Source organism: Leucoraja erinacea, chromosome 1, assembly GCF_028641065.1.
Source record: "Leucoraja erinacea ecotype New England chromosome 1, Leri_hhj_1, whole genome shotgun sequence".
In the NCBI taxonomy this organism is placed as follows: domain Eukaryota; kingdom Metazoa; phylum Chordata; class Chondrichthyes; order Rajiformes; family Rajidae; genus Leucoraja; species Leucoraja erinaceus.
This window is the reverse complement of record NC_073377.1, coordinates 891,011-918,651: the sequence shown is the minus strand read 5'-3', so window position 1 is coordinate 918,651 and position 27,641 is coordinate 891,011. Positions and strand designations below refer to the sequence as shown.

The following is a 27,641-nucleotide window of genomic DNA, read 5'->3' as shown; positions in this document are numbered from 1 at the left end:
GAACAAAACATATATTGTTGCAGGTATCCAATGTATTTACTATTGTCAAAGCCATTTACAGGCTGCATTAGCTAAATTACCAAAATTTACAACATAGATATTTCCAGAAGAATTCAGAATTCAGAACATTCAGAATTGGAATGCAATGTTGTTGCTAAAATAGCATTTAGGAGAAAACTTTTTTTAGAATTAGATTCCTTTATTGTCATTCAGACCTTTCGGTCTGAACAAAATTATGTTGCCTGCAGTCATACACAGAACCAATAAAAACAAAACATACAATAAACACAAATTAAACATCCACCACAGTGAGTTCACCAAGCACATCCTCACTGTGATGGAGGCAAAGTCTTAGTCTCCGTCTCTTCCCTCCTTGTTCTCCCTCTGCGCTGAGGCGATCGATCCAGGCCGGAGATTCCGCTCTCCAGTCCAGCGGACCTCCGTGGTGATGTCGCCGCCGTCGAAAGCCGAAACCGCACCGTCTGCGCTAAGAGAGGGCCCGCCTCAGCATCAGCTCCGGACAGCCGCCCCAGCTCCAGGCCGCCGCCCCAGCTCCGGTCTCCGCTCCGGGCCGCTGCCCCAGCTCCGGGTCCTGCAGTCTCCGCTCCAGTCCGCCGCCCCAGCTCCGGGCCGCCGCCCCAGCTCCGGGTCCCGCAGTCTCCGCTCCGGGCCACTGCCCCAGCTCCGGGCCGCCGCCCCAGCTCCGGGTCCCGCAGTCTCCGCTCCGGGCCGCTCCGGGCAGCCCGCTCCGGGCCGCGCCCCAGATTAGCTAGCCTATGTTTTCCAAAGCAACAAGCTTTTCACTGTACCTTGGTACACCTGACAATGAACTAAACTCAAACTCAACTCTGAGTTTCACCATTAAGTTTAATTTAGTTGAGTTTAGTTCAGAGATACTGTGTGGAAACAGGCCCTTTGGCCCACCGAGTCTATGTCGACCAGTGTGTCACCCATTAACTGTCTATCCTACACACTGGGGAAAATTTGCAGAAGACAATTAACCAACAAACCTGCACGTCTTTGGAATATGGGAGGAAACCGGAGCACCTGGGGAAAACCCAAGCAGTCACAGGGGGAACGTGCAAACTCCGTTCAGACAGCACCTGTAGTCAGGATCAAACCCGGATCTCTGGCGCTGTAATGCAGCAACTCTTCCGCTACGCCTCTATGCTGCCCTTAAAGATGTGTCAATTCCAGGGATATGTGGTGCCCACTCATCCCAAATTCCTCAACACTAAGCTTGGGAATAGAACAGAAACGCGAATAGAAGAGCCCAACAAGCAATTACTAACTGGAAGGCAGGAACTAAAAGCGTCTCGTCACCCAGAAACTACTTCCGTTCAAGAAGTCCCTCTGAATTTTGAGATGTTTTATTTTGTGTGATTGGGCTGGCTTCCAGGACTTGCACATTCACTTCCTGTTGATATTGCATAAACATGTCCCTGGCACCAGTACGTCAATGGGAATTTCACAGTTATGAATCAAGTACTAATAGTGAAGATAACATAGTACTTTTGAATTATTTTCATTTCCTTTGATGTTTTTAAACATTCTTGCATTATTTAACATTGAAAGTTTACTTCTACTTTAACAGTCCTTAAATATCTCAAATATTTAAAGCCTATTAAATAACCTGATAAAGGATCTTCAACCTTGAACACTGAGAAAAGGCCCTTACGTCTGGACAGATACATGCATAGGAGAATTGCTAAAAAGTGCCGCAGTAACTCAGAGGGTCTGGCAGCATCTCAGGAGACCATGAAGAGGTGACATTTCAGGCCTGGACCCATCTTCAGATAACAGAGAGGGTAGAAGGCCAACGGGGGAGGGGTGTCATGATGAAAGGGTACGTTAAGAGTTTAGAAAGACACAGCATTGAAACAGGCCCTTCAGCCTACCGTGTGTGTTGACCAGCGCTCACCCACGCACTATGCTATACACGAGGGACAATTTACAATTTACCGAAGCCAATTAACCTACAAACCTGTACGTCTTTGGATGGTGGGAGGAAACCGGAGCACCCAGAGGAAACCCACAGGGAGAATGTACAACCTCCATCTAGACAGCACCTGTAGTCAGGATCGAACCTGGGTCACTGGCGCTGTAGGCAGCAACTCTACCGCTGCGCCACTGTTTTGGAGACGGGAGAAAGGTCGTCAATGGGTCTGAGGAAGTGGCCCGATCGGAAAATCGACCTACCCGTGTTTTCTAGAGATGCTGTCTGACCCACGGAGCTACTCCAGCACATGAGTCTTCCTTCGTAAACCAGCATCTGCAGTTCCCTGCTTCTACCTACATTGGAGGACTGCCAACAGGAACCCTATCACAAAGATTGGGCCCATTGTTTTGCTCAGAAACCTACTGCTGAAATAACCAGGGGACTTTCTGGAGCTCGTAGAAACAAATTGTTTCTACACAAAATAATCCTATCTGCTCAGTCATTACTGCGAACAAAACAATAACACGGGACAAGAAAAGCTGTGGCAGACTCTGTAGGCGTGATTAACTTCCAGGAGAACATTACTATATTTAGAATACAAGTTAAGGAAACAGCCTTGAATTTACTCGATATGTTTGCATGAAAACAATGGCAGGCAGAACAAAGGCGGAAATATTTTCAAAGGTTTACTCCATTGCTATGAAGTAATTCATTCCAGCTAAGCATGGATTTGCTCTACTTACGCTGCAACCATCTGGTACTCGGAGTAATTGAACACGTAACCTCCAATAACCCACATGACATTGTCACTGACAACTGTCTTGTGGGAAGCCCGGCCCAGCATGGGCACCTCATACTCATCCCATTCCCAAAATGGTTGATTCGCTCGAAGTGAGCAGTCAGGACCTGCAAGGCACAAAACATATTTCTCACTTTCGACATTATTTTACAGAATGCATGGCGATAGTTAACTAAAGATGCACACAAATTTCAATATAAAAGAATCAAGAGGGTGCTATTGTCATGTGTCCCAGATAGAACAATCAAATTCTTACTGGCAGCAGCACAGAATATGTAAACATAGTACAGGTGCACAACCTTTTATCCGAAAGCCTTGGGACCAGACACTTCTCGGATTTTGGGATTTTTCGGTTTTCCGAACGGAAGGTTTTTAGCGTAGATTTTAACATGTGGCTCAGTGGTAGAGTGCTCGGCTCGTGGCCGCAAGGTTGCGAGTTTGCGCCTCGATCCCGCAGTTACCCGGTCAGGGCCAGCCTTCAGCCGATAGGACTTATTTCTCCCAATTGGGCCCCCGCGCCTAAGGGGGCCCCCGCGCTAGAGTAATCAAATCAATTGGAGCAAAGATCTTATAGCGGCAAGATGGTCCACTCCTGCGAAATACAATCAACTGACGCGTAGTCCGCACCAGAGCGTAACCTCCGTCATTTCAGTAACCCCGACCAGTTATGCCTCTCGCAGCGTTGCGGGGGAACAGTTTAGGTGTTTTTAAATGTTTTTTATCACTTCCTTTTTAAACGGCACATGCCTTGTACTTTTTAAACGGCAAATACTGCAGATGCTGATTAAACTGAAGACAGACACAAAAGGCTGGAGTAAATCAGCGGATCAGGCTGCATCTCTGATGAGGAATACGTGATAATAGGAGGAAATAGGTGATATTCCGGGTCGACTTTTTCAATAGCTGCCATGAGGGGAGAAGCGCCGGCACCAAGAGCGAGCGAAAGCGTGGACAGACGGACGAAAGCAACGTTCATAGAGCGGCGTTGGTAGACATTTCGGGTCGAGACCCTTCTTCAGACTGATAGTCAAGGGAAAGGGGAACGGGAGATATCGGCATATCTTCCATTCACTTGTCCTTAGTACCGTCCATAGCTCTTGCTCCTCTTTCCCCTGAGTCAGTCAGAAGAGGGGTCTCGACCCGAAATGTCACCTACAAAGATCTTTGGTCACCTATTCCGACCTATGATCGTTGCTTTTGTCCGTTCTGTCCGCGCGTTCGCTCGCTCTTAGTGCCGGCGTTTCTCCCCTCAGACTCCGCCAAACAAACACACACACACACACACGCACACAGCCCCGGCTCCCGCCCTCCTCCCTCTCTCCAGGAAGACGCGGTGAACAATACACGGAGGGCCGGGCCGGGGGTTGCAGCAACGTTTACAAACCTCGGACTCCTTCCCTCCCTCCCTTCTTCTCTCCCTTCTTTCCTTCTCCCCTCAGACTCCGCCAAACAAACACACACACACACAGCATGTCCGGCAGATCCTTCCTCCCTCTTTTCCCTTCTCTCCCCTCCCTTTGCCGAAACCCTTCCTCAGACTGATAGGGGGGACTGATAGGGCAGTCTGAGGAAGGGTTTCGGCCAGAAGCGTCACATATTTCCTTCGCTCCATAGATGCTGCTGCACCCGCGGAGTTTCTCCAGCATTTTTGTGAATCCCTAGACCTAGTTCAGTGAGCATCCACCGAGGGTCACCCGGAGAGGTGACTGCGGAACATCTCCGGGCGACCCTCGGTGGACGCTCACTGTACTAGGTCTAGGGATTCGTACTCTCCCGGGCAATATACCCTCCCTTTTTTCCAGGACCGACAATGTCCGATTTTCGGAGCTTTTCGGTTTCCGGAATTTCGGATAAAAGGTTGTGCACCTGTACTTTGTAAACAATATAAAAAGAAGAAGTTCAGTATCTATCTATCTATCTATCTATCTATCTATCTATCTATCTATCTATCTATCTATCTATCTATCTATCTATCTATCTATCTATCTATCTATCTATCTATCTATCTATCTATCTATCTATCTATCTATCTATCTATCTATCTATCTATCTATCTATCTATCTATCTATCTATCTATCTATCTCTATCTATCTATCTATCTATCTATCTATCTATCTATCTATCTATCTATCTATCTATCTATCTCTCTATCTATCTATCTATCTATCTATCTATCTATCTATCTATCTATCTATCTATCTATCTATCTATCTATCTATCTATCTATCTTTCTATCTATCTATCTATCTATCTATCTATCTATCTATCTATCTATCTATCTATCTATCTATCTATCTATCTATCTATCTATCTATCTATCTATCTATCTATCTATCTATCTATCTATCTATCTATCTATCTATCTATCTATCTATCTATCTATCTATCTATCTATCTTATAAAAGTATGTGGCTGCCGGCTGGCTGCTGGCTTTCTGCCTGACTTGTGGTTGCCAGCCTTTGATTCGTTGCCACGCCAACGTCAGATGCAGAAACGCCCAGATTTTTTCCATTTAGGTAGAGATTTCACTTTTCATTCCAAGTATCCACTCCTAATTAAATTTTGTCGTGTTTATGTACACATCTATCAATATTACTAAAAGTCTGTTCTTGACCGGTTTTGGCGATCTGTGCTGCGATTTCCGAGAGAACGCCGCCACCTACGGCCGTCATTTTTGGCCACCTCGCCTTTTCCACATAACCCCTGGCACCTGTACTAATCAGGAATCTAATCTTGATGGTGGCATTTTAGATCATGGAGGATTTAGTCAAAGTCAATAAAGAAAACTTTACAATGAAAGTTTATAGCAGTTGAAGTACTAATAGCAAGTAAGTGGCGATTTAAAATGACTGTCACAGGAACAATAACTAATATAAACATAAGTATGTTGGTGGTAAAGGTAGTTAGAACCCGGAATGCATTCAATGCACACTAAACAGATTCAACATCACTTCCTTGAAAGTGGCGTCGCAGGTAGATAGGGTGGTTAAAAAGGCTTTTGGCACTTTGCCATTCTTCGGTGAGAGGATTAAATATAGTAACTGCGGGTTTATATTGCAGTTACATATAATACGTTGGTGAAGCCACATTTAGTGTATGGTCATTCAGTTTTGTTATAGGAAATATGTTGTCAAGCTGGAAAGCGTGCAGAGAAGATTTACAAGGATGTTCCCAGGACTCGAGGGCCTGAGCTATAGCGAGATGTTGAGCAGGCTAGGACTCTATTCCTTGGAGCATACGAGGATGAGGGGGGTCTTATTGAGGTGTGCAAAATCGTGAGAGGAATAGATCACGTAATCGCACAAAATCTCTTGCCCAGTGTAGGGGAATTAAGAACCAGAGGCAATAAGTTTAAGATGAGTTCCAGAACAAGGGGTCACAGTTTAAGGATAAGGGGGAAATCTTTTAGGACCGAGATGAGGAAAACATTTTTCACACAGAGAGTGGTGAATCTCTGGAATTCTCTGCCATAGAAGGTAGTTGAGGCCAGTTCACTTGCTATATTTAAGAGGGAGTTAGATGTGGCCCTTGTGGCTAAAGGGATCAGGGTGTATGGAGAGAAGGCAGGTACGGGATACTGAGTTGGATGATCAACCATGATCATATTGAATGGCGTTGCAGGCTCGAAGGGCTGAATGGCCTACTCCTGCACCTAATTTATATGTGTCTATGTTTATATAAGAGGGGAAAGATTTAATAGGAACCTGAGGGTTAACTTTTTTTTTTTTTAAACACAAAGGGCGGTGGGTATTTGGAACGAGCTGCCGGGGGAGGCAGTTGAGGCAGGGACTATTGCAGCGTTTAAGAAACATTTAGACAGGTAAATGGAGAGGATAGGGTTTGAGGGATATGGGCCAAATGCAGGCAGGAGGGACTAGTGTAGATAGAACATGTTGGTCAGTGTGGGCAAGTTGGGCTGATGAGCCTGTTTCCATGCTGTATAACTCAATGAATGTATTTAATTGGGAGACTTTAAACTAGAACGGTTGGGGGGAGGGACTCAAATAGGGAAAGCTAGCAGTCAGTGTGTGAGGCAGGAGGCAGAGAAGGGTAGCACTCGGACCCAAAATGTAGGGGAGAGAGAAGAAAAAGACAATAAACAGAGAATAAGAGGGGGTGGGTTTCTTAAATGTGCATATTTTATTGCTAGGAGCATTAAAGCAAGAAAGGTGGATGAGCTTAGAGCCCGGATTGATACCTGGAAGTATGATGTTGTGGCGATCAGTGAAACATGGTTGCAGGAGGGCTGTGATTGGAAACTAAATATTTCAGGATTTCGTTGCTTCAGGTGTGATAGAATTGGAGGGGCAAGAGGTGGAGGTGTTGCATTGCTTGTCAGGGAAGATATTATGGCAGTGCTTTGGCAGGATAGATTAGAGGGCTCATCTAGGGAGGCTATTTGGGTGGAACTAGGAAATGGGAAAGGGGTAGAAACACTTATAGGGGTGTATTATAGATATTAGTAGTAAGCACAAGGTAGTGATTGTGGGAGATTTCAATTTTCCACACAGGCTGGGAAACACATTCTGTAAATGGGCTGGATGGTTTGGAGTTTGTAAAATGTGTGCAGGATAGTTTTTTGCAGCAATACATAGAAGTAGCTATAATAGTATTTTGCAGCAATACATAGAAGTACATAGAAGGGGCAGTGCAGGATCTCCTTTTAGGAAATGAGACAGGTCAGGTGGCGGAGGTATGTGTTGGGGGGCACTTCGGGTCCAGTGATCACAATACCATTAGTTTCAATATAATTATGGAGAGGGTCAGAACTGGACCTAGGGTTGAGATTTTTGATTGGAGAAAGGCTAACTTTGAGGAGATGCAAAATGATTTAAAAGTAGTGAATTGGGACATTTTGTTTTATGGGAAAGATGTGGAAGAGAAATGGAGGACATTTAAAGGTGACATTTTAAGAGTACAGAATCTTTATGTCCCTGTTCGGTTGAAAGGAAATAGTAAAAAATTGCAAAGAACCATGGTTTTCAAGGGAAATTGGACATTTGGTTCGGAAAAAGAGAGATCTACAATAATTATAGGCAGCATGGAGTAAATGAGGTGCTTGAGGAGTATAAAGAATGTAAAAAGAATCTTAAGAAAGAAATTGGAAAAGCTAAAATAAGATACGAGGCAAGTAAGGTGAAAGTAAATCCAAAGGGTTTCTACAGCTATATTAATAGCAAAAGGATAACGAGGGATATAATTGGTCCATTAGAGAGTCAGAGTGGACAGCTATCTGCAGAGCCAAAAGAGATGGGGGAGATATTGAACAATTTATTTTCTTCGGTATTCACCAAGGAGAAGGATATTGAATTATGTGAGGTAAGGGAAACAAGTAGAGTAGCTATGGAAACTATGAGATTCAAAGAAGAGGAAGTGCTGACACTTTTGAGAAATATAAAAGTGGATAAGTCTCCAGGTCCGGACAGGATATTCCCTAGGACATTGAGTTAAGTTAGTGTAGAAATAGCAGGGGCTATGACAGAAATATTTCAAATGTCATTAGAAACGGGAATAGTACCGGAGGATTGGCGTACTGCGCATGTTGTTCCATTGTTTAAAAAGGGTTCTAAGAGTAAACCTAGCAATTATAGACCTGTTAGTTTGACGTCAGTGGTGGGAAAATTAATGGAAAGGATACTTAGAGATAATATATATAAGCATCTGGATAAACAGAGTCTGATTAGGAACAGTCAACATGGATTTGTGCCTGGAAGGTCATGTTTGACTAATCTTCTTGAATTTTTTGAAGAGGTTACTCGGGAAATTGATGAGGGTAAAGCAGTGGATGTTGTATATATGGACTTCAGTAAGGCCTTTGACAAGGTTCCTCATGGAAGGTTGGTTAAGAAGGTTGAATTGTTGGGTATTAATGGTGGAGTAGCAAGATGGATTCAACAGTGGCTGAATGGGAGATGCCAGAGAGTAATGGTGGATGGTTGTTTGTCAGGTTGGAGGCCAGTGACTAGTGGGGTGCCACAAGGATCTGTGTTGGGTCCACTGGTGTTTGTCATGTACATCAATGATCTGGATGATGGTGTGGTAAATTGGATTAGTAAGTATGCAGATGATACTAAGATAAGTGGTGTTGTAGATAATGAAGTAGATTTTCAAAGTCTACAGAGAGATTTATGCCAGTTGGAAGAGTGGGCTGAAAGATGGCAGATGGAGTTTAATGCTGATAAGTGTGAGGTGCTACATCTTGGCAGGACAAATCAAAATAGGACGTACATGGTAAATGGTAGTGAATTGAGGAGTGCAGTTGAACAGAGGGACCTGGGCATAACTGTGCACAGTTCCCTGAAGGTGGAATCTGACGTAGATAGGGTGGTAAAGAAAGCTTTTGGTATACTGGCCTTTATAAATCAGAGCATTGAGTATAAAATTGTACAAGGCATTGGTGAGGCCAGTTCTGGAGTATGGTGTACAATTTTGGTCGCCTAATTATAGGAAGGATGTCAACAAAATAGAGAGAGTACAGAGGAGATTTACTAGAATGTTGCCTGGGTTTCAGCAACTAAGCTACAGAGAAAGGTTGAACAAGTTAGGTCTTTATTCTTTGGAGCGCAGAAGGTTAAGGGGGGACTTGATAGAGGTCTTTTAAATGATGAGAGGGATAGACAGAGTTGACGTGGATAAGCTTTTCCCATTGATAGTAGGGAAGATTCAAACAAGAGGACATGACTTGAGAATTAAGGGACAGATGTTTAGGGGTAACATGAGGGGGAACTTCTTTACTCAGAGAGTGGTGGCTGTGTGGAATGAGCTTCCAGTGAAGGTGGTGGAGGCAGGTTCGATATTATCATTTAAAAATAAATTGGATAGTTATATGGACGGGAAAGGAATGGAGGGTTATGGTCTGAGTGCAGGTAGATGGGACTAGGGGAAAATAAGTGTTCGGCACGGACTAGAAGGGCCGAGATGGCCTGTTTCCGTGCTGTAATTGTTATATGGTTATATGGTTATAATTCAGATACAAAAGAGAAAAAGTTGTTGAATTATTGGGAAAGACTGGGAGAATGGAATTAATAGGACTTTTCTTTGATTGAGCCAGTTCAGAATCGGTGGGTCAAACAGGTTCATATCCAAGCAAAAGCCACCATCCTCAATGGAACTCAAGGACTAATTGTGTCGGTGTGGCAAGGGGGATTTGCACAACAACTCACCTCGCCAGCCATCTTTACACAGACAAGCTTTGGTATCGTTCAAGTCACATTCACCGCGGAGTGGAAAGCCACAATTGTCCACGCAGTAAGGTATATCACACGACTCTCCTTTCCAGTTTTCTCCACACAGACATTGGACAGTGTTATTGTCAGTGCCTTCCACACATTCTCCATGCCCTGAACAGTTGTTTGGGCAAGAGTTGATGCTGTTTAAAGTAAAGAAGGAGAGTAAATGAAACACTGCAATTGCAAATGAAAAATACAGTAACTCATCAACACCTCAGTGTTAACATTCTGATATTAATTATCTTGAAAAGCTCCATCCATCAACTGTGTGTGCCAACCAACAGGTCAAAGGGTCAACTAATTGACTTGAAGAGGCAGTATGAAATGAGGAATAGGATTCACCGGTTTCACACTGAGCTTTTGCTGAGTTAGCTAACGACTACTTAAATAGCAACAGAGAAACAAAAATACATATAAATTAAAAGTTTAAATTACCAATTCCTTGTAATTAATACATCATCTCTCGGAAACTTTTGTTGGAAAGTTTCTCTTCCTTTGCACTGTTTAAATGAATCCTTGATGATCTTAAAAACCATTCAATCGGATGCACTTGATGCAAAAAAAGACAAAGTGCTGGAGTAACTCAGCGAGTCAGACAGCATCTCTGGAGAACATGGTGACGTTTCCGATCAGGACCCTTCTTCAGACTGATTGAGAGAGGAGTGGGGAGGGGGGAAGAAAGCTAGAAGAGAGGAGGGGCAGGACAAGTAGGTAATAGATGGATACAGGTGATGGAGTTTTTAAGGTTGACAAAGACCACAGCTAAAAATCATCTGCCTATCAAAAACGCACCTTGCCTTTATACCCTCAGGTTCCTATTAAATCTTGCCCCCTCACATAAGTTTAAGGTGAGGGGAAAAATAAGTTTAAGGTGAGGGGAAAAACATTTAATAGGAATCTGAGGGGTAACTTTTTTTTTTACACAAAGGGTAGTTGGTATATGGAATGAGCAGCCTGAGATGGTAGTTGAAGCTGGTACGATCGCAACATTTAAGAAACATTTAGACAGGTACATGGAAAGGATAGGTTTAGAAGGATATGGGCCAAAGACAGGCAGGGGGGCTAATGTAGATGGGACACGTTGGGCCAATGGGCCCGTTTCCACGCTGTAGGGCTCTCTGACTCTAAAAAGCAATTACAGCATTTTGTGTTAATGAACTGCCTCCATAAAAACAATCCGTTCTCAACCTACAAAAGTACAATCCACAACATACAAATCAAAGACCAATGGAAAAGCAGTAATTTAAATGTGGGACTGTTAAATATTAAGGTTTAGACACTCGTTTCAGTTATGTTACAGCATCCATCCCTGTTCACAATAGTGCAGCCCAGAAATGGCTGCAGAGGAATGTCTGAACAGACAAACACAAGATCTTTCTCCCTGCAGGGGAACAATATAGAACAGATGGTGCACATGATTCCTTTTCAATACGAGTAGAAAAGCAATGGACAGCTCCTGAAGTCAGGTTGGAGATAGTTTCAGACGCCCGAACAAATAAAGCTGAATACCATCATCCCTCCAAGCTGGTTACCAAGCTCACGGAACTGGGTCTCTGCGTATCTCTCTGCAATTGGATCCTCGACATCCTCATCCATAGACCACAGTCTGTTTGAATTGGCAGAAACGCTTTATCCTCAGTAACAATCAGCACAATCAGCATGGGAGCACCTCAAGGCTGTGTGCTCAGCCCCCTGCTTTACTCATTCTATACCCATGATTGTGTAGCCGGACATAGTGCGAACTCCATCATCAAGTTCGCCGACGACACCACTGTTGTTAGACGAATTACAGATGGTGATGAGTCAGAGTATAGAAGTGAGATTGACCGATTGACCAAATGGTGCCAGCACAACAACCTGGCTCTCAACACCAGTAAAACTAAGGAACTGATTGTGGACTTTGGAAGGGGAAGGATGAGGACCCACAATCCTGTTTATATCTGGAGAAAGTCAAAAACCTCAAATTCCTGGGTGCGCATATTTCCGGAGAGGGAGAGGGAGGGGGAGGGGGGGAGGGGGGAGAGAGAGAGAGAGGGTGGGAGGAGGGAGAGGGAGAGGGAGGGAGGGGAGACCTTTTTTTTTAATTTTAAGTCCTGTCCAAAATGTTAGTGGAGGTATTTTATGTGGTGGATGGGGGTGGGGAAGGGGGAAACTATATATCTTAGTCCCCTACCTGGTCGGAGAGGCAGCATTCCTCCAAGCTGCTTCTTCACCCCGTCCTCGCGGCCTACCATCGAGAATGGAGCGGCGTATCCTGCCGGGACCGGCCGGGACTACAGCTTTGGCGGCGGCGGTGCAGCGCTGGGATACCAACACGGAGCAGGCGATGCCTACTGGGTCGCCGTGCGGTAAGCTCCGGAGCGCTGTGGCCGCCGACTCCCAACATCGCGGAGCTGTGGTTGCGGGCGTCCGGCCGCGGGCCGCGCTGGATTTGGAGCGCCGCGGAGCCAGGGATCGAGTTCGTCGGGGTCGGATCTCCAACCGGCGCGGCCTGAGGACTACGAATGCCCCGGTCTCCGGGGAGGAAGCAGCCGCTCCAGACTTTCCAAGCCGCCGAGAAATGTTTCACCCCAACGCCGGCGTTCCATCTTCGTGGCAAGAGGGCCCTGAAAATTATCGGACTGGCTGAAAGGCCTCAAATGGGCCCCGAACTCGGGTGTTTCACAGAGGAAGAGGACTTAACTTTCTGGTGCCTTTCCCCACAGTGGAAAGTTTTGATTCTGCTGTGGGGGGACGTTTGTGTTGAACTCTATAATGTGTTGTGTCCATTTTCTTTGTTGTTTTTAACCTTTTTCTATGGTTTGTATGGAAACTTATTATTTAATTTATGTAAAGCACTTTGGTGTCAATGCGAGTTGACTTAAAACGTGCTATATAAATAAAACTTACTTACTTACTAGGGAGAGAGAGATATATCCCAGGACACACCCCTGTACCCCATGACAACTCCTCCCTGCCATTGCCCAGTCACATGGCGACCGCTGAGGGTTTGTGTAGCTAGTGGCCCAACGACCGGGTGCCGCCACAACAGACTATTATTAATATTATTGCACTATATTTGTTTATTTATTGAGTATATGTGCATGTATACACGCACACTGAACTTTTTTTCTCTCCCATTATGTACAATGTTTACATATTCTGTTGAGCTGCAGCAAGCAAGAATTTCATTGTCCTATCAGGGGCATATGACAATAAAACACTCTTGACTCTTGATAATATTGGAAATAGAACTTGTTTGCAAATGATAAGGACAACAGCAACCCGATACTAAAAAACAGGGACAAGCACACACAAGTGCCGAAAACAAGGTTAAAACTGGAAGTTGATTGTGGACTTTGCCATCTCAACTTTCCACCTTACATCCTCATTATCACAGAAGGCAGTTCTCGGCCACTGCAATGCTCCTCAGGTGACATCAAGAAACTGCCGAGAGCACAGAGTAAAGAAAAGGCTGTTGGATCCGACAATATCCCAGCTGCAGTACCGAAGGCCTGTGCTTCAGAACAAACCATGCCTGAAGCAAACTGATTCCAATTTAACACATGAGCCTTTCAGCCAAACTTATCCATGACACCCAAGATGCCCATGTAAGCTACCCCCATTTGCCTGCATTTAACCCACATGCATCCAATCCAATTTGGTTAATTATCACCCAATCCTTCTACTCTCAAATCATGGAAGATGTTCTAGGGATTGCTATCTAATAGCCAAATTGCAACAGGTTTCAGACACCATCACAAACTTCAATGGTTTAATGGTGCTTTATTTATCAACTGCAAAGGGAATTTCATTTTGTCTATCTACACATGCAGGCCATTTGGTTTGGTACCATTTCCAAAAATATGAAACAAAAAGGCTAAATTTCAGAGTAGTGGTGAGAATGATGGTGTCAGGAGTTATGGGGAGAAGGCAGGGGAATGGGATTAGGAGGGAGGGATAGCTCAGCCATGATTGAATGGCAGAGTAGACTTGATGGGCCGAATAGGCAAATTCTACTCCTATCACTTATGACCTTATGATTGCCTTTGACATGTGGAATCACGGAACTTAGGTTAAACTGGGAAAGGGCCATCAAGGGGATAACAGTTCAATGGTTGGAGTCACACCACACTCAAAGCAGATGGTTGGTGTCAGAGATCACTAATGCAGCACAGAAACAGACCATTTGGCCCAACTCGTCCATCCTGGCTGCTGGGATTCCTCTGGACGGTAACCAAGACTGTATCTTCAGTTGATTCATCAATGACCTTCTTTCCAGACAGGACAAAAGTAGAGGTTTTTACTGATGAAGGCAGATTATTATCTGAATGGTGTCAGATTAGAAAAAGGGGAGGTGCAATGAGACCTAAGTGTGCTTGTCACAAAAAGTAAGCATGCGGGTACAGCAGGCAGTGAAGCAAGCAAATGGCATGTTGGCCTTCATATCGAGGAGACGATTTGAGTATAGGAGCAAGAAGGTCCTACTGCAGTTGTACAGGGCCAATGTACACTTGGAGTATTGTGTGCAGTTTTGGTCTCCTAATTTGAGGAAGGACATTCTTGTTATTGAAGGAGTACCATGTAGGTTAATCAGGTTAATTCTTGGGATGGCGGGACTAACATATGATGAAAGAATGGGCCGACTGTGCTTATATTCACAGGAAATCAGAAGGATGAGAGGGATACTTATAGAAACATATACAATTCTTAAGGGATTGGATGAGCTAGATGCAGGAAAAATGTTCCCGATGTTGGGGGAGTCCGGAACCAGGAACCACAGTTTAAGAATAAGGGGTAGGCCATTTAGGACTGAGATGAGGAAAAACCTTTTCACACAGAGAGTTGTGAATCTGTGGAATTATCTGCCACATAAGGCAGTGGAAGCCAATTCACTGGATGTATTCATGAGAGAGTTAGATTTAGCTCCTAGGGCCAACGGAACCAAGGGATGTGGGGAAAAAGTAGGAACGGGATACTGATTTTAGATGATCAGCCGTGATCATATTGAATGGCAGTGCTGGCTCGAAGGGCCGAACGGCCTGGTCCTGCACCTACTTTCTATGTTTCTATAATTGCGCAATTAATTCCATTGAAGGAACACATGGCTACATGCACAAGACCTAATGAGAGAAGTAACATTTGCTGCTCAGAAATGATTTGTAATGACCAACTCCAACCAGAAATTAAATAAATCTAAGCACCTCATCTTAACATCTATGACATTACTATTGTCAAGTCCTCAGCAAACTTCCTCACTTACCAATGACAAGTAAGTCAACTAAAGCTGCCACAAACATACTTTGGGGAGTCGGCAGGTTAAAGACTGGATATCATGCAGCGAGTAACACACTTGCAAACACCCCACCATCCACAAGGCACAAGTCTGGAATGTAATAGAATACTGAATGGATGCAAAGTGATGGAGTAACGTGGCGGGTCAAGCAGCATCTCTGGAGAAAAAGAATGTGTGACGTTTCAGGTCCGAACCCTTCTATTAGAAAACTCTCCATTTGCCTGGAACAATGCAGCACCAATGACACTGAAGCTCACCATCTTACACAGCAAAGCACCCTGCATGATACAGAATGCACTGTAGTGATTCAAGTGAGTTTCCAAGGTGACAACTCCAACACAAAGGGGTTCAGGAGGATGGAAAACCACAGTTATTCCTTAAATCCTGACTTGGAAATATGTCGCTGTCTCTGTTGTTTAGTTTCCTTCAGTTTAGAGATACAGTGCAGAAACAGGCCCTTCGGCCCACCGAGTCCGCACCGATCAGCGATTCCCGCACATTAACACCACCCGACACTAGAGACAATTTTTTACATTATACCAAGCCGATTAACCATCAAACCTGTACGTCTTTGGCATGTGGAGGGAAACCGATGATCTCGGTGAAAGACCCTTGCACTCCACGGGGAGAAGGTATAAACTCCGTACAAGCACCATTAGCCAGGATCGAACCTGGGTCTTTGGCGATGTACTCGCTGCAAGACTGTAACACTACCGCTGCACCACCGTGTCATCAACAGACTGGAAATACATTTAACAGAAGGATGGCAACAGTACAATGCAGCAATTCACCTCCACCATCTCAAAGACTATTACAGATGGGCAATAAATGCTGCCTTTCCAACAATTCCCCTCAAAAAACATGATCAAAGCACATAATCATGAAGAAGTACAATTAAAACTGCCCAGTTTCCCACCGCTTAACCAGTTCTATCAGGCACAAAATCTCTTTCAACCCCTGCAAGACTAATTATGTTCCCACCTGCTGATCACTTCATTGTGTTTACAAAAATAAGCTTGCGGATAAAATAGAAAATAGAACCAAAAGGATTGCATCCTGCATTAATCCCTTGCAAATTAGTTTATGCAGCTATAAAATGCATCTTTAAAACAGGTAAATTTCATATTCATAATGCACACCAGGGGACAAAATATAATGTATAACTGAAGCTTCTTTGACTTCCAAAGTAGCAAGTTTAGTTTTTAAGAAAGAACTGCAGACGCTGGAAAAATCGAAGGTAGACAAAAATGCTGGAGAAACTCAGCGGGTGAGGCAGCATATATGGAGCGAAGGAATAGGTGACATTTTGGGTCGAGACCCTTCTTCAGACTGATTAGTTTAGTTTTTAGTTTAGTTTAGAGAAACAGGTCCTTCAGGCCACCGAGTCCACACTGACCATCGACTGGTTCTCTGTTATCTCACTTTCTCATCCACTTCTGACACACTAGGGGAAATTTACAGAGGCCAATTAACCTACAAACCCGCACGTCTTTGGGATGTGGGAAGAAACCTGGAGGAAACCCACACAGTGACAGGGAGAACGTGCAAACTCCACAAAGACGGCACCCAAGGTCTGGATCAAACGCGGGTCTCTGCCGCTATGAGGCAGCAGCTCTAACAGCCACACCACTGTGTCAGAAAATGCAGAATATGAATACTATTTAAACCATGTTATGTCACAGTTTCACTTCACCCCCCACCCCACTTCAAGGACTATATTTGGATGATATGAATCCAAATGAAGTGCAATATCAATATTTTTTTCCAATGCAGTGAAAACATATTCTTCTCATTCTTGGGCAGGCCCCCGGGATTGAGAACTGCTTGCTTCCACCCTACGGTAGCTAATGAGGCTAATATGAGAACTACAGGGTGTTCCACAAACAAGGCAGCCACAGTGATAGTGCAGACAGGTGGGTAGTTTGAGAGTTGATTCAGTCCTTCCGAGTCTTGACACAGGACTTCTGTGTAGACACAAGAGACGGCAGGGTGGTGAATCTGTGGAACACTCTGCCACAGAAGCCTCTGGAGGCCAAGTCAATGGATATTTTTAAAGCAGTGTTGGATTCTCGATTAGTACGGGTGTCAGGGGTTATGGGGAGAAGGCAGGAGAATGGAGTGAGGAGGAAGAGATAGATCAGCCATGATTGAATGGCGGAATAGATTTTATGGGCTGAATGGCCTAATTCTGCTCCTATCACTTATGACAGGCGCTGGAATCTGGGTCAACAAGCAATCGGTTGCAGGTGAAGCAGCATCTGTAGCTGAAAAGAATGGCCAACGTTTCAGGTCGGAACTCTGCAGCAGGACTTTTGTGTGTATGTCTGCTAAATAAACTCCAGGTTCTCAATACCATATCCAAAGTTTATTTTTCACCAGAACAGTCATGGGACAGCTCAAAGATTATTCGTGGGAATAAATAACCTAGCCTGACACTCTCACCATGCTCATTGTGCACGAAATAAGCAGCTTATTTTGAGCAGCAGCTAGGAAATTAATGATACGGTATATTAACAACAATATCCACTTACACCCTCACTTCCTAAGGTAGCAAAAAATGCTTTGGAACATTTCACAGAAGTGATTAGGGGAAATAACAAATCCTATTAAAGAGGTGGTTCTCAAAATTAAATGAAAAGGTACCAAGCATTATAGAATGTTAATGGCACCTGAAAGCCATTATGCCAATCATACCTGTGGCATTTTTACTCAACCTAATCGACCTTCCAGATGATTTACTGGGGAGGGTGCAGAGTCACCATCCAACATGTTGCCTGGGAAGTGCTGGCTAACCTTAGGTAAGAATTGAATAGAGTCGTAGAGTCATACGGTGTGGAAACAGGCCCTTTGGCCCAACTTGCTCAAGTCGACCAAGATGGTCCATCTACATTAGTCCCACCTGCTCACGTTTGGCCCACATATCCCTCTAAAGGCTTCTAGTCCGACAGTGTGAACACCATCTTCAAGTTTGCTTACGACACCACCGTAATTGGAGCAGTTGATGGGCTTCCTTTATAATTACATCAGTGTGCTGGATGCAGGAAAGATCTTCAGAAATAGGTAAGCGCAGGAATTTTAAGCTTTTGACTCTCTCCACCAGTGGCCCGTCGATATAGACAGGTTTAGGGGTCCTCGCCCTTCTCCTTCCAAAGTCCACAATCAGTTCCTTGGTCTTACTGATGTTGAGAGCCAGGTTGTTGTGCTGGCACCATTTGGTCAGTTGATTGATCTCACTTCTATACTCTTCGACTCATCATCTGTGATTCATCCAATTTGATTATGTGTGTATATTATGTATGTATGTGTGTGTGTACATGCATATGTACACACACTGAACATCTTTTTCTTGTTTATTATAATGTTTACATATTCTGCCGTGCTGCAACAAGTAAGAATTTCATTGTTCTATCTGGGACATATAGAAACATAGAAAACATAGAAATTAGGTGCAGGAGTAGGCCATTCGGCCCTTCGAGCCTGCACCGCCATTCAATATGATCATGGCTGATCATCCAACTCAGTATCCCGTACCTGCCTTCTCTCCATACCCCCTGATCCCCTTAGCCACAAGGGCCACATCTAACTCCCTCTTAAATATAGCCAATGAACTGGCCTCAACTACCCTCTGTGGCAGAGAGTTCCAGAGATTCACCACTCTCTGCGTGAAAAAAGTTCTTCTCATCTCGGTTTTAAAGGATTTCCCCTTTATCCTTAAGCTGTGACCCCTTGTCCTGGACTTCCCTAACATCGGGAACAATCTTCCTGCATCTAGCCTGTCCAACCCCTTAAGAATTTTGTAAGTTTCTATAAGATCCCCTCTCAATCTTCTAAATTCTAGAGAGAATAAACCAAGTCTATCCAGTCTTTCTTCATAAGACAGTCCTGACATCCCAGGAATCAGTCTGGTGAACCGTCTCTGCACTCCCTCTATGGCAATAATGTCCTTCCTCAGATTTGGAGACCAAAACTGTACGCAATACTCCAGGTGTGGTCTCACCAAGACCCTGTACAACTGCAGTAGAACCTCTCTGCTCCTATATTCAAATCCTTTTGCAATGAAAGCTAACATACCATTCGCTTTCTTTACTGCCTGCTGCACCTGCATGCCTACCTTCAATGACTGGTGTACCATGACACCCAGGTCTCGCTGCATCTCCCCCTTTCCCAATCGGCCACCATTTAGATAATAGTCTGCTTTCCTGTTTTTGCCACCAAAATGGATAACCTCACATTTATCCACAATATACTGCATCTGCCAAACATTTGCCCACTCACCCAGCCTATCCAAGTCACCCTGCAGTCTCCTAGCATCCTCCTCACAGCTAACACTGCCCCCCAGCTTAGTGTCATCCGCAAACTTGGAGATATTGCCTTCAATTCCCTCATCCAGATCATTAATATATATTGTAAATAGCTGGGGTCCCAGTACTGAGCCTTGGGGTACCCCACTAGTCACTGCCTGCCATTGTGAAAAGGACCCGTTTACTCCTACTCTTTGCTTCCTGTTTGCCAGCCAGTTCTCTATCCACATCAATACTGAACCCCCAATGCCTTGTGCTTTAAGTTTGTATACTAATTTCTTATGTGGGACCTTGTCGAAAGCCTCCTGGAAGTCCTGATACACCACATCCACTGGTTCCCCCCTATCCACGCTACTAGTTACATCCTCGAAAAATTCTATAAGATTCGGCAGACATGATTTACTTTCGTAAATCCATGCTGACTTTGTCCAATGATTTCACCACTTTCCAAATGTGCTGCTATCCCATCTTTAATAACTGACTCTAGCAGTTTCCCCACTACCGGTGTTAGACTAACTGGTCTGTAATTCCCCATTTTCTCTCTCCCTCCCTTCTTAAAAAGTGGGGTTACGTTTGCTACCCGCCAATCTTCAGGAACTACTCCAGAATCTAAAGAGTTTTGAAAGATTATTACTAATGCATCCACTATTTCTGGAGCTACTTCCTTAAGTACTCTGGGATGCAGCCTATCTGGCCCCGGGGATTTATCGGCCTTTAATCCATTCAATTTACCCAACACCACTTCCCGGCTAACCTGGATTTCACTCAATTCCTCCAACTCCTTTGACCCGCGGTCCCCTGCTATTTCCGGCAAATTATTTATGTCTTCCTTAGTGAAGACGGAACCAAAGTAGTTATTCAATTGGTCCGCAATATCCTTGTTCCCCATGATCAACTCACCTGTTTCTGACTGCAAGGGACCTACATTTGTTTTAACTAATCTCTTTCTTTTCACATATGACTATAAGCCTATCCTATCCATGTACATGTCCAATGCCTTTTAAATGTTGTTATAGTACCTGCCCCAATAGCTCCTCCGACAGCTCGTTCCATATACCCACCATCCATTGTGTAAAAAAAGTTAACCCTCAGTTTCCTATTAAATCTTGCCCCTCGCACCTTAAACCTATGCCCTTGGGTTATTGGTTCAACTACTCCGGGTAAAATGCTCTGTGCTTTTACCCCATTTATTCCCCTCATGATTTTATACACCTCTATAAGATCATCCACATCCTACGGCTCTCCAGGGCAGGAATAGGGTAGGTTTATGTTGTTTGAGTGAAGGAGGCCGAGTTGACTGAAACCAAACTATCTGAAACCATTCTCCACAACAGAAACGTCTACGGCAATGGGTGGGTTTAAGGTGACGGGTTCGAGATTTAGAGAGGAGTTGAGATGGAACATTTTTCAGCGAGAGGGGGCTAAAGTCTGGAACACGTGGTCAGAAAAGGCATGCACTCTTCTAACATTTTATAAATATTTAGATTATTGGCATGGAAAACAATGGGATGAATGTTGGAAAATGGGATTAGTATAGAAAAGTACAGGCAGCCCCCGGGTTATGGAAGGGAACCGTGTCTGAAAACTGCCCATCAAACAATTTGGCGTCAAGTCAGAAACAAATTATTTCCATCAAAATCAAGGTAAGAAAAACATTGCCTGAAATAGTTCAGCCTCTCCTTCCTGGGCGACATGGTGGCACAGCGGCAGAGATGTTGCCTCACAGTGCCAGGGACCCGGGATCGATCCTGACTAAGGATGCTTGTCTGTACAGAATTTGCACGTTCTCCCCGTGACCTGCGTGGGTTTTCTCCGGGATTTCCGGTTTCCTCCCACACTCCAAACATGTACAGGTTTTTAGGTTAATTGGCTGGTATAATCGAAAATTGTCCCTATCCCTAGTGTGTGTTGGCTGGGGTAAGTGTGCGGAGATCGCTGGTCGGAACAGACTCGGTGGTCTGAGGGGCCTGTTTACGCACTGTATCTCTGAAACAAAAAAAACCTAAATATGCTAGATTCTCTAGTAGTTCAACAATAGACAATAGATAATAGGTGCAGGAGTAGGCCATTCGGCCCTTCAAGCCAGCCCTTCAATGTGATCATGGCTGATCATCCCCAATCAGTATCCCGTCCCTACCTTCTCCCCATATCCCCCGACTCCACTATCTTTAAGACCCCTATCTAGCTCTCTCTTGAAAGTATCCAGAGAACTGCCCTCCACCGCCCTCTGAGGCAGAGATTTCCAGAGACTCACAGCTCTCTGTGAAAAATAGTGTTTCCTCATCTCAGTTCTAAATGTCTTACTCCTTATTCTTAAACTGTGGCCCTTTGGTCTGGACTCCCCCAACACTCAGTTCAAAGTTCAATGTTCAGTAGTAGAACAATAGAATAGATTGGATTCTTGCATGAGGCAAACAGAAGGAATTGAGGAAAGCACAGAAGCCTCACACGGTAGATAGATTGTCTATAAAAGGTCATGGTATCCAATGTAAACTGCCAATAGAATTAAACATTAGCTCAGTCAAGTTTCATGACTAGAGGGCTGTGTGTAATGGAATTATGCAAGGGGCAGTACAAGGTCAGTGGCTATTTTTGATATATAAGTTTAGGAGTCAATGATTAAGTTACCGACGATACCTAATCCAGCACTATTCAATGGCGAGCAGCATCATTCTAGATGCACGAAGGTATCAATGGACTGACAGGTGGGGATAAAAGAGGCAAATGGAATTTGATATGAAGATTATGTGAAGTGATGCATTTGGGAAGAGCAAACAAGGGGATGCACAATAAATGGCCGGGCGGTAAGAAGTGAGGTGGGACAGTGCTCGTGAATCCGTGAAAGTTGCAGGATAGGTGTGCAAGATGCGGGCTGGGAGATATATTGGATTCAGTGTTATAGTCATACAGCACAGCAACAGGCTCTTCAGTCCAACTCATCCATACTGGCCAAGTTGCTTACCTGAGCTGGGCCTATGTTCATGAGTTCTAGGAGCAGAATTAGGCCATTTGGCCCATCAAGTCTTCTCATTCAATCATGGCTGATCTATCTTTCCCTCCCAACCCCATTCTCCTGCCTTCTCCCCCTAACCCTCACCCTAATTAATAATCTGTCAATCTCCAATGTGCCTGCATTTGCCCCATAGACTTCTAAACATTTTTCTATTGAAGTACCTGTCCAACTTTTGTCTAAACGTTTAAATCGTTCCTGCCTTTACCATTTAATCTAGCAGCCTGTTCCACAAATCTGCCACCCTGTGTGTGAAGAATCGTATTCTTTCTCCTCACATCTATGCCCTCTAGTTTTAGATTGATCACCTTATCTAAGACCCTTATGATTTTATATACCACTGTTTATACCCAGTATACATTGAGGGGGGTCACTCCTCAACCTCCTGCACATGAGGGGGAAAAAAAAGCAATGAAGTCTCTCCTTCTAGCCCGAGCCCTCGCGTCCTGGTTTCATCCTGGTGAATCTTTTCTACGTCCTTTTCCAGTGTAATTTCAACTGACAACAAGGTAATAAAATAAAAATGTGAATAGATTGGATGAAGCAAAGCTATTTGGCAAAGGTGGAGAACATGGCTTTGATAGTCTCCTATGGTAGGCTGATCCTGGAAGCTGCCGGAGGAGGTAGCTGAGGCAGATACTATTGCAACTTCTAACAAAAATTTAGACAGGTACATGGAGAGGACAGGTTTTGAGGGATATGGGCCAAACGCGGGCAGGTGGGACTAGTGCAGATGGGGCATATTGCACGCTGTGGGCAAGTTGGGCTGAAGGGCCTGTTTCCATGCTGTAAGACTTTATGACTCTATGGTACGCTAGATACTGTAATTCTTGCATACGGACATGGATTCAGCATCTTAACAGTTTCATCCTCTGCTGTAACAGACTTTAAATGTAAAGTACATTCATGGTCAACAGAATTAATGGAGAGTCACTTAGTATATGCAAAGTGAAAATGGCACAATAGGTTACATATTAAATAACATTAACACTCATACGTTTTGACCATTGGCAATTTAAGAGCAAAGTTAAGGAATAACTACTCACCTCGACAAATTTGAACATTTAACCATAACACATTCTTGTCATTATAAATTATGCAAGATAATAAGTTATGCAAGTTAAATGAGGCAAATGAAAGAAATAGCTGTGTGATTTCATACACAGGTCAACTCTATGCATATTTATTCCAGCTGGAGTAAACACCACAGGCACTTAACATATTAAAAGGACGATAAAGTGTGGCGGCTTCCAACTGAACTTCACCCCAGCGTGAATGCAAAATCTTGGCTGATGTTTCAGAGCGGTGCCATTCTGTAGGTGCTGCTAACTTTCAGATGAGATGATAAATTGCGGCTCCAATTAAATAGACATGAAGATTCTTTATCATAACTTCAAAAATGTTGACCTGCCGATGATTTATCAGCTAGTCAACATTTTAAACAGAAATCAAATCATGATCACACTGCTGTTTGTGCTGACTGAAAATATTTTTTCCAGGGTGGAATTCTCTGCCACAAAAGGCAGTGGAGGCCAATTCATTGGATGTATTCAAGAGAGAAAGTTAGATTTAGCTCTTCGGGCTAACGGAATCAAGGGATATGGAGGGAAAGCAGGAAGGGGGTATTGATTCTGGATGATCAACCATGATCATATGGAATGGCAGTGCTGGCTCAAAGGGCCAAAGGGCCTGCCTCTGCACCTATTTTCTATGTTTCTATGAAAAATCAAATACCAGAGAGCATAGCTTTAAGGTGAGAGGGGCAAAGTGTAAAAGAGATGTGCGGGGCAAGTTTTGTTTACACAAAGAGTTGTAAATGCCAGTGTGGTGATTGAGACAGGCACGATAATGTCATTTAAGAAACTTTTGGATTAGGCTGTGGATATGCAAGGAACGGAGAAATATGGATTATGTGCAAGTAAATAAGAGATGATCTTAGCATCATGTGCAGCACAGACATTGTGGGCCAAAGAGCCTGTTCATGTGCTGTGCTGCTCTATGTTCTGTTACATCGGGGAAAATAGAGGTAGAAATGTACATATATCAATTTACAGGTGTTCAATATATGGATTTTCAGTATAATGGCAGTAACTTTTCACTTGTGTTCCTGATTTAGGATTTAGGATTTTTTTCTGTAAACTGCCAAGGTCGACACGCTGGAGTAACTGCGGGATAGGCAACATCTCTGGAGCGAAGAAATGGGTGATGTTTCGGGTCGTGACCCTTCTTCAGACCCGAAACGTCACCCATTCCTTCTCTCCTGTATACCAGGACCTTTTATAGACGATCAATCATTGCATCTTTCAAGGTGACTTCAAAACACCTTACCATATGTGAATATTGCAACTCTTCTAACAAATCACCACAAGAAAAAAAACATTGAGACTAAACTAGATATAATTAGTGGAAGAGGTAGAAATCAATTGTTGTTGCCTCTAATGTGCAAATAATCTTTAACTGTACAGCATGGTGTCGTAGCGGTAGAGATACTGCCTCACAGCACCAGAAACCCTGGTTCGATCCTGACTAGGGATGCTGTCTGTACGGAATTGGTACGTTCTCCCCCACACTCCAAGACGTAGAGATTGTAGGTTAATTGGCGTGGTATAAATGTAAAATTGTCCCTAGTGTGTGTGGGGTGGTGCAGTTGTATAGGGATCTGGTGAGACCACATCTGGAGTATTGTGTACAGTTTTGGTCTCCTAATTAGAGGAAGGACATCCTTGTGATTGAGGCAGTGCAGCGTAGGTTCACGAGATTGATCCCTGGGATGGCGGGGCTGTCATATGAGGAAAGATTGAAAAGTCTAGGCTTGTATTCACTGGAGTTTAGTAGGATGAGGGGGGATCTTATAGAAACATATAAAATTATAAAAGGACTGGACAAGGTAGATGCAGGAAAAATGTTCCCAATGTTGGGCGAGTTCAGAACCAGGGGCCACAGTCTTAGAATAAAGGGGAGGTCATTTAAGACTGAGGTGAGAAAAAACCTTTTCACCCAGAGAGTTGTGAATTTATGTAATTTCCTGCCACAGGGGGCAGTGGAGGCCAAGTCACTGGATGGATTTAAGAGAGAGTTAGATAGAGCTCTAGGGGCTAGTGGAGTCAAGGGATATGGGGGAGAAGGCAGGCATGGGTTATTGATAGGGGACGATCAGCCATGATCGCAATGAATGGCGGTGCTGGCTCAAAGGGCTGAATGGCCTCCTCCTGCACCTATTTTCTATGTTTCTATGTTTCTAATGTGCGGGGATCGCTGGTCAGTGCGGACTTGGTGGGCCGAAAGTCCAGTTTTCGCACTGTATGTCTAAACTAAACTAAAATATGTTAACCCTGAATGAAGATCACAAGTAACAAAGCACAAGGATATCACAAACAGAAAAAGCAGGAAAAGGATTGAGCAAATGGTTGGACGATAAATGACATATGGCCTTGAGTTTCATGATGAAGAAAGAAAAGGTATGATAATTAAGGCAAGACTTAAGAGAGCACGAGAAGTTTGATAAATCGTCTGAAAGAGTTGATACATTCGATGCCAGCCATGGCTAGTTTGAAATTTCATAATGCTCAATGATCATCTTGTGGAGGAGGTAGCGTGCAAATCGTGGCTGCAGACCATTTTTCCAAGGGGAGAGAAGGCTTTGGTGAGGAAGCACATTCAATATTGCATACAGTTTCAGTTTCCATATCTGAGCAAGGACATTCTTGATAGTGTATGAGCAGATAGCAAAAGTTCACCAGACTGAATGCTGCTGTGGAAGGAAAGAGGTAAAGACAGAGATTGGGTCGATAATGTTTATAGACCCTGAACCAGATTTATATGTGGTACACAGATCGTAAAGATTTATAGTGATATTGGCCAAACGTGGCCAAATAGTACAGGCTTAGATGGGCCATTTTGGTCGGCATGGACAAGTTGGGCCAAAGGGCCTGTTTCTGTGCTGTATGACGAGGGCGTAGCGGTGCCTGTTAGCGCACGCAGATATCGAACCCGGCGTTCGGAAGCCGCGGTCACGTGACGGGAGGAGCTGTTGTTTTCGCACGGTTTTTTCCCTTGCGCACGTTCGTTCAGCGCTGACCACCGTTGTGGGCAGACGTGTCTGATAAGCCTGTATGCTGCAACTTGAACTTTTGAATAAAGATCTGTTGAAAACTCCAGTAGTCGTTTCTCAGACCACTAAAAGGGTTTATTAGATTTTGGAAGAATGAGAGGATATCTTAAATAAATCTATATCATTCGTAAGGATTGGAGAGGTTAGGTGCAGGAAGGTAAAAGATTCCAGAACCAAGGGTCTACAGCTAAGGGACAACCGATTTAAGACCCAAGATAGAACATCAAACAGTACAGCACAGGAACGGCTCTTTGACCCACAAAGCCAGTGCCGAACATGATGCAAGGTTAAACTAATATCATCTACCCAAACTAATTCTCCTCTAAGTAAGGAGAAAGTTCTTCTTCCAAGAACTCTCTACCACTGAAGCCAAATCATTCAAAATATTCAATGAGGATTTAAGTATCGCCCAGGGCTAGGGCAATGTGAAGAGAGTTGGAACAGGGTACTGAATCTGGATGATCAGTCACTCCTGAGATAATGAAGCAGCTAATGTCTAAATGCAGAATGACCTGGATAACGTCATGGTTTGGGCTGATAAGTGGGAATTCGTGCCATATTAGTGTCAGGCAATGATAATATCCAACAGCTATCACCCTCTGACACTCAATGGCATGATCATCACTGAACTCCACCCATCAATATCCTGTTGGGTTACTGTTTGCTACGTTTACTTTTGTTCATTTTATTGTCACGTGTACCAAGGTAGAGTCCACGATAAAGTCCAGTAAAGTCCGATTAATGTTAGTCCGAGGGTCTCCAATGAGGTAGATAATAGCTCCGGACCGTTCGCTAGTTGTAGGTAGGATGGGTCAGTAGTCTGAAAACAGCTGGGAAGCAACTGTCCCTGAATCTGGAGGTGTGCGTCAGCCCACCTATACCACGACCAAAGAAGAGTCCTGAACTACTATCTGCCTGGTTGGTGACCCTCGGACTATTCTTGATCAGACTTTGCTGGGTTTACATTGCACTAAAC

At 44.1% G+C, this 27,641-nt stretch overlaps 1 protein-coding gene across 1 annotated transcript in view; it reads right to left on the bottom strand.

Annotated features, from left to right (window-relative positions):
• Positions 1 to 27,641, bottom strand: part of atrn (attractin) — a 346,003-nt gene that overhangs the window by 223,995 nt on the left and 94,367 nt on the right. The window contains exons 5-6 of the mRNA XM_055642697.1: positions 9,903 to 10,108; positions 2,683 to 2,845 (exon numbers count right to left, since the gene is read on the bottom strand). Of these exons, the coding sequence (XP_055498672.1) occupies positions 2,683 to 2,845; positions 9,903 to 10,108 (369 nt within the window). The remainder of the gene's footprint in view (positions 1 to 2,682; positions 2,846 to 9,902; positions 10,109 to 27,641) is intronic.